The sequence below is a fragment of the Alligator sinensis genome, unplaced genomic scaffold, assembly GCF_000455745.1.
Source record: "Alligator sinensis unplaced genomic scaffold, ASM45574v1 scaffold2052_1, whole genome shotgun sequence".
Lineage (NCBI taxonomy): Eukaryota > Metazoa > Chordata > Crocodylia > Alligatoridae > Alligator > Alligator sinensis.
The window spans coordinates 7,678-15,593 of NW_005844101.1; the positions used below are offsets into that span (position 1 = coordinate 7,678).

Genomic DNA, 7,916 nt, shown 5'->3' on the forward strand with positions numbered 1-7,916 from the left:
GCTGCTGGCAGGGAACTGCCAGCCTGGCCTCAGCCCTGGGCTTTATCAGGGCCAGGCCCTGCCTCCTACAGGCAGCTGGCTCTCCTTAGTTGCCCCGGCAACCCGCAGCTGTGCTCATTATGTTCTGCCAGGGCTCTCTCTCCCTGGCAGTCTTTACTCCCTAGGAGCAGGCACTGAGGTGCCCTGCGACAGACTCATTATCCTTTTCCTTTACTGATTTAAGAAAAATCTGTTAAATAGAATGAGTTAAACCCTCAGCAAGTGTTAATTATCGCAGCTGAGTGCATGGCATTCACTTGTATTTTTCCTGATGTTGTTCAACATGGGCACTGTGAAGTGCTCCATCTGGGGAGGAAAACTCTGCACCAAGCTTATAGGCTCAGTGGTGCTACACTACCTAACACCACATGTGAAAGGGACCTGGGGGTTATAATTGACCATAAAATGAATATGAGCCACCAATGTGATGCTACAGTTAGCAGAGCAAACAATACGCTGGCATGCATCGACCAATGCATCTCGAGCAAAACTAAGGCAGTTATTCTCCTGCTATACTCGGCATTGGTGACATCACAGCTGGAGTACTGCATCCAGTTCTGGGTGCCACACTTCAAGAAGGATGTGCAGGAGGTTGAGATGAGTGGCTCTTCTGTAAACTCTATAATGACAGGCCTGAAGAGCAAGCCATATGAGAAAAGGCTGATAGATATGGACTGAAAAGAGAAGACTTTGAGGGTACTTGGTGGCAGCTTACAAAAAAATCAGGGGAGAGTAGCAGGGGCTAGGCAAACAACTATTCACTGAAGTGCCCTGGAGAAAACCAGGAGCAACAGTCAAACTACTAGAAGGTTTCAGCCTGGATATCAGGAAAAACTTTTTAATGGTTAGTGTGACCAGACACTGGAATAGACTCCCAGCAGAGGTGGTGCAGGCACCTACACTGGACATCTTCAAAAGGAGACTGGACATTCACCTTGCTAGGGTTTGTGGACCCCAGCAGCCTTTCCTACCCAGAGCAGGGGGGCTGGACCCAGTGATCTCTCAAAGTCCCTTCCAGCACTAAACTTCTCTGAATCTGTGAAAGAATGAACAAATCCTTCAACAGTGACATCAATGCTCACAAACTGACCAGCAGGGAAACAGAATGCAAGTTTCTTTTAATTTCTTTTTCCCCACCACAAAGTCCTGACCACTTTTTCCCTTATCTAATCGTGTCCCTAATGATGTCTCCTTTGAGGCACCCACCCTGTTTACCTCCTGGCTACAACACCATTACAGCCCTCATAGTTTAATGTTAGGTCCAAGACCTTTGTCACAGGGTTAGTTTTTCAGTGCCACATCTGAACATGGAAATAGGAAGAAGCATACTATAGGGTAGGTAGTGCAGAAACAGGCTCTCTTACCATTTATGTGTTGTCTTACATTGAAATCAGTAGAATAAATGTTACTTTATATATTCCTAGTAAAAGCAAAACCTCAAGGACCTCCAGTCTATGGCAGAGGACAGAGCTAGCAACAAGGGTGTTACCATAGTTAATGGCACAGCACACGTACCTTTTACCCCAGATCAGTCTTCATTTAAACAGAAATGTGGAAGAAGAGAAGCACTGAGACCCTACTGCAAGATGGCTGCCATGCATCTCCCTCTGCCAGTCTTGGAGAGAGGGTGGATAGCTTGGGGACTTGCGCTCGTCTGGGGACAGCAACAGCAGTTGTGGTGGGTGCAGTGGGTGGATTCCCCATCTGTATGTACCCCTTCTCCTGGGACGAGAGGGAACACTTGAGGAGTGGGTTGGGAGGGGAAAACCTGCTGCTGCTGTTCTGGGCTGAGCCCATCTCCCTGCTGGAGCGCAGCAGGAACAGCTGTGGAGTTCAGCCCACCTGCAGGGCAGCCAGAGGTAGAGGGGACAGTGGCAGCGGTGGGTGGGTAATGGAGGAAGGGGAGGGGGAGTGCCTCTGTGCATGAAGGGGACGGGACAGGAGGACTCGTATGTGATTCAGAGACTCGAAGTGCCCGGCTGCTGCTTCCACAGTGTAGTCAAAAAGGGGAATAGGACTGTGCCAGTACACATCCTTTGTGTATCCCTCTCTCCTATCTCCCCTTTAGCCAGCTTAGGACCCTGTCCCAAATACACACGTGGGCTCTCTCCCACATGCACATGCCCAAAGCCTGCCAGCTCCACATCATTTTGGGGACTTATGTCCTCTGCATCCAGCACTACTTTCTTAAGGCTTTCCTAAGGGCCCTGTGCACATCCTTGTTCCTCAGGGTATAGATCAGGGGGTTCACCATTGGAGTGATGATGCCATAGAAGAGGGAAACTATCTTGCCCTGGTGCTGTGGGTGCTGAGAGGGGGGCTGCAGGTAGACGTAGATGGCTGTGCCAAAGAAGATTGACACTACAACTAAGTGGGAGGTGCAAGTGTTGAAGGCCTTGCGTCTGCCCTCAGCTGAGCGGATCCTCAGTACTGCAGCACCAATGTAGCTGTAGGAGACCAGGATGAGGCCCAGAGGTACTGGCAAGAAGACCGCAGAGCCGACAAGGAGCCCAGCCTCATTAATGGAGGTATCGGCACAGGCCAGGCTGAGCAGGGCTGGCACTTCACAGAAGAAGTCATTGATACGATTGTGCCCACACAAGGGTAGTCGCAGGGTCAAGCTCATTTGCACAATGGAGGCAGTGATCCCACTTAGCCAGGATGCAGTTGCCATCAGCCAGCAGAGGCTGCGGCTCATGATGGCTGTGTAGCGTAAGGGGTGGCAGATGGCAGCATAGCGGTCATAGGCCATGACTGCCAGCAGGACACACTCGGTGGAACCCAGGCCAAGGGAGATGACGAGCTGGGCCACGCAGACAGCCCACGAGATCGTCTTGTGGGCACTGCATAAATTCACCAGCATCTGAGGCACAATGGTGGTGGTGTAGGAGAGGTCCAGGAGAGCAAGGTTGCTGAGGAAGAAGTACATGGGTGTGTGGAGATGGGGGTCCAGCTGCGAGACCACAATGACAGCCAGGTTCCAGAACGATGTCAGGACATAGGAGATTAGGAAGACCACGCAGTGGAGGTTGGGAAGCTTTTTTACTGAAGCTGATGCAGGGGGCCGGAGATATGAGCCTTACTCTGACCAAGCAATTGCATCCTTCTTTCTTCTGGTCCTAAGCCAGAAACTTTCTCCTCTGGTATTAAGCACCTAGACCTGGTCATCTGCTGAGGTATCCTGGGCCTGGTTATAATATTGGTGGAAAAGGGAGGGGGAGAGAGACCCTAGAAGACCCAGTGGTTGTGTTATTTGTGACACCTCATGTTATCCCTGTTTTGTCTAACTGGATCAGAATGAAATCCCATATCCAAGGTGTGCATACGAACCTTCAACCTATTGGGTATAGAAGGATGGGTCTTTCTCTTTCTCCTCCATGGAGCTATCCCACCTTTGTTTTAATGCCTAAATGTATTGATGGAGGAACCTGAACTCTCATTTTTTTTATATGGAGTCATTTGCTGTCTGTAGGTTGTGGAACAGCATGGAGAGGATTTTATGCTTTTCTAGTTGCCACATGGGGCCAGAAACAATTTTTCCTCCTCCTGTTCCTACAAGTGTCAGGGTGTGTGTGTTAGGGCTGTGTGAGGCTTTGGTCCCTGATTTGATTCGGTGGCTGAATCTCCAAATCCATATCAAATCAGGACCCTTTGATCTCTCCGAATCGGAACCCTCTGAATCAGTTTGGAGATTCGGATGTAGATACAACTTTAAATGTTTTTTCTACATACCTCTAGGTAGCAGGGGCTCACGAGTGCTGCAAAGCTGGGGCGCATGGAGTGTCCCACAGAAGTGTGGGGGGCTCCCCAGCCCACTCAGCAGCAAACCCAGAAGTGGACCAGCAGCACTTCCAGGTCCAATGTGGAGCGCACAGGGCCCCCCATCCCTGCACCCCTCTGGCTCAGCAACTGGTACCTCGTGTCTGGGGGGGCCACCCGGGGTCCTCCCATGGCCGATGGCTGAGCCAGGGTGGTACGGTGTGGGTCTCAGCATGCTCCCATCAGACCCAGAAGTGGACCAGAAGGACCTGCGCTTCTGTGGGATTCTCCATGCGCCCCAGCATCACAGTATTCACGAGGCGTGCCTGCTACATCAAGGTTTGTAGAAATAACACTTCAAGCTGTGCCTATGTCCAAATCGCTGATTCTCCAATTCAGCATTGAATATTCAGATTTGGATTTGGCCAAATCAAATCAGGGACAGTGATCCAAATCAATGAATCAAATCACTGTCACTGATTCAGGCTGAATCTGAATCGAATAGGGCCCACTTTGCACACTCCTAGTGTGTGTGTGTGTGTGTGTGTTTTCTTTTGCCTTCCTCAGAAGCATTCAGTGTTGGCTACAGCTGAGGCAGGAGACTGTGAGTGGGGTGTGCCACTTCTTCTGGATCCTAAAACCCAGAGGGTCCCGGATAGTGGGTGTTGCCCCACTGCTCATGATCAGACTAAAGACTATATTTGGGGGAAGGGAGGAATTTTGCCCCACAGTCAGATAGATACTGACTATGGGTTCATTTCCTTTCTTTTTGGTGGGGAGGGGGAGGAAGTGGGGGAGGGTGGGCAAGTGGCCTGATCCTCTTGCTTGGATTTCTTGAGTGTATTTAACAACCTTGCAGTGGCAGGATACCAATACTGCCCTCATCCCCCTGCTTTAGCTGTGGCAGGTTAGGGTGTTCTTGATGTCCATGGAGTATGTTCTTTGTAGTTGTGGGACGTGGTTGTTTGTGGAGTTTTAGGAATAGGCTAGAGAGGCGCTTGTATGGGAAGGTTTGGATTGGGATGTACCTGTCTTGAGTAGGGGGTTGGACTAGATGACCTCCAAAGGTCCCCCCAGCTCTTTCTTTCTGTGATTCTATATCTTACATGAGTGTACTAATTACTGAGCTCTGCAGTCAGCCTTTCTATTTATACATATTTAGTTATTTATACATAGTGGAAAGGTCCAACGGACAGGAACTCAAGCAGTCCTCCCCAGAACACGCCTACATAGGAGTTAAGAGACAAAGCTACTCGTCCTCATAGTGGAGTAGAGATCTGAACACAGCACTCTTGTAGCCTTCTGGAGTGCCACAAGTAGAAGATGCACTGCTCCATCCATGTAGCTGGCTTTTTGGAGCATGGCTAAAAGTAGGTACCATTAGCAAGATAGCTGTTCCACCAACTTATTTGGAGAAAGCAGTCCAGTGCCTGCAGGTGAGGGCTCAGAGCATCTTGTCACCTGGGCTGGTAGATGCATTGTGTGTGCCCAGCAATGCACGTTTAGGTGCCTAGAAGACTTAAACCCCTTGGGTTACCTGGCATCTGAATGCTGTTGTTTTGAGTATTTCAGTGGTATACAAATGATGAACTTGAGCATCTTAAGAAACAACAAGGCACCTAAATGCTTTTGTGGATCTTTGGTTGTAGTGGCATAATGCATGCAACAAAATGAATCAAGCACACAAGTCAATGGTAATTAACAGTCTATGCACAATAAATTTCAACCGATTAAGATGATTAAACAATCTGCCAAAAAAGAAATTTCCTTACAAGCGTAGGTTTGTTTGGTAATATCTCTTATTGGAACAACTGCATGTTTGGGAGGGGTGAGGATATCAGACTAGTTTTGGGCACAATGTTCTTCCTTTGGTCCATGAATGAATCGGAGACATCCTAAGCTATTGGCCAGATAAAACAATGACTTATTCTACATAATTGTGTCCAAGTCAGCTGTCCTTTGCTTCTTTTATAGCTACTTCTGAGCACTTCTTTCTTGCACAGGTTTACTGCTCTCTCCCTTCTTCTTCCCAGGAGAGTACACACAATGCCACCAGACTCTCCCTATGCCTGAAGAAGGGTGTTTGTGCCTGAAAGCTTGCAAAGAACAATGTTTCCAAATTGTTAGTTGGTCTAATAAGGTTCTTTGGGTAGGTGTGATATCTTTTGTCTGCCTATGTGCTTAGACCAACATGACTACAACCACCAACCCTGCTCTCTTTTTCTCCTTTAAGGGAATATTTTCATTTAAATAGTGGAATTATTTTTTTTTTTAATTGCATATTGAATGTAGGTTTGTCAGGGAAAACACTTATGACTTCTTTTATATAATTAGGTTATTTATTTCAACAGCTCTTTTACTGTTTTGTAGTTTCCTCTGATAAGTTCTTTTTGCTCCACACATCTACAGCCCTCTTAGCATTCTTAAAGGGAATGTTTGTATGTAGTTACTGGGCTACAGCCCATAGCCAGAGGGCTGGCAGAGTGGCAACTTAGGGCACTTGTACATAGCTTGAAAATTTCCCTTTGTGTGGTTTAATGGCTTCACATATTACATGTATGCGAGTTTTGTGGGTTTAAAATCAATTGCAAACTAATACTATACCCCCATGTAATTTAGTTTGCAATGTTGCAACTAGGAACATTTCACCTATTAGTCAGATCATCTCTTGGCTGTAGGTGAGGTGGGCAGGCTCTGTAGAAAAAAAGACTCTGGGCCCCTCACCACTTCTGCCTTCAGCAGGCTCCTGCGGCTGGCGGGAAGCCTGAGAATGGTCTGGCTTGCCCCTGAGTCAGTGTGGGGAGGTGGCAGGAGGTTGGCTGGGTGTGCTGCGGGCCAGAGAAAGTGGCAGAGATGGCACAGACTAATGGCACAGATTAATGGCCCCCGGCCATGGGGGAGGCAGGCAGGCTCCACCGAGGGGAGGCAGAGGGAAATGGATTGGGCCCCTCCTCACTTCTGCTTTCAGCAGGTGCCTCTGGCTGCCAGGACAATGACGTATATACACTAAAATAAAACCCACCCTTTCAATTTAGGGGACATAAAATGCAACCCTAAGGACAAAAACCCTGTCGCATGTACAACAACCACGTCTAGAAACTAATTGCTTCAGAGATGCATGAGCTTTTGTTGGGCATGTGTAGATGAAACAGGGGCCCTAAATTGAAGCTGTGGGTTTTAAAAAACACCGCTTCAATTTAGGGTTGATTAAAGCCCTGTGTTGTACACACACCCTGATGACTTACTTGCCTTTCTGGTGGGGAGGGGAGGGTGAGCTGCCGGTGGGCGGAGCGGTCCCTGGGCTGCAGCAGGTCGGGGCTGGTGCTTCCCTCCATGGCAGCTGTGGCCCCGCAACCCCTGGCAGCATCCACCTGCAGGCACCTGGCTCAGGCAGTCCTGGGGGGCATCAGAGCCACAGAGGGAAGCACCGGGCACCCGTGCAGCTTAAGCAGGCAGGCAGGCTCTGGGGCGGGGGACTCAACATTTTTCTTGGGCGTAGCCTGCTTTCTCAGGCTGGTGCCAGGCTACCTGCAGGGCTTCCTGCAGAACCCCTGAGCTGCACAGAGCCCAGTGCTTTGCTCCGCAGCTGTAGGGGCAGGCAACCAAAACTCCTCGAAAGAGCTTTAGTTTGCTGCGCCCTAAGTCATTTAAGGCGCGTTATGCTGCCGAACTTCTTACAGTGGCTGGAATTAATGCACAATACCCCTCCAAGGTGTGCAAACACTGACACCATTGAAGTGGTGCAGGCTAAATGCTTTTGCTTTAAAGTGTCGTGCACGCACACCTCTCGTTTTCTCTATACACGGCCCTAGGTAACAACCTCTTTCATCAGTTTTATAGTTATAATAAATACTAAATACCTGCTATAATTATCAGACATTCCTTAGATCGTCATGACTAGGACATTGCTCCAAACCAATTTCTGAATTCAAGCAGATGCTGGATTGTGACCTCAGGATAGATATTTTCAGACCATATCCTCTAGTACCTTCATATAACTGCATATATCTTGTTATATATATTTTTCAGTCAAGAATTTCTGTGGATTTGAGTTAATGCCTGAATGACACTTAAACAACACTAACACAAAAGTAATTTACTGGATGAGATAACTAGTG

General features: G+C 48.4%; 1 protein-coding gene across 1 annotated transcript in view; it reads right to left on the reverse strand.

Moving 5' to 3' along the window:
* Positions 1 to 3,090, reverse strand: part of LOC102367754 (olfactory receptor 2B2-like) — a gene marked incomplete at both ends in the record, with an annotated part of 4,911 nt that extends 1,821 nt beyond the window's left edge. Inside the window, one exon of the mRNA XM_006039291.2 lies at positions 2,234 to 3,090. Coding sequence (XP_006039353.2) covers positions 2,234 to 3,090 — 857 coding nt within the window. The remainder of the gene's footprint in view (positions 1 to 2,233) is intronic.
* Between the last annotated feature and the right edge of the window lie 4,826 nt (positions 3,091 to 7,916).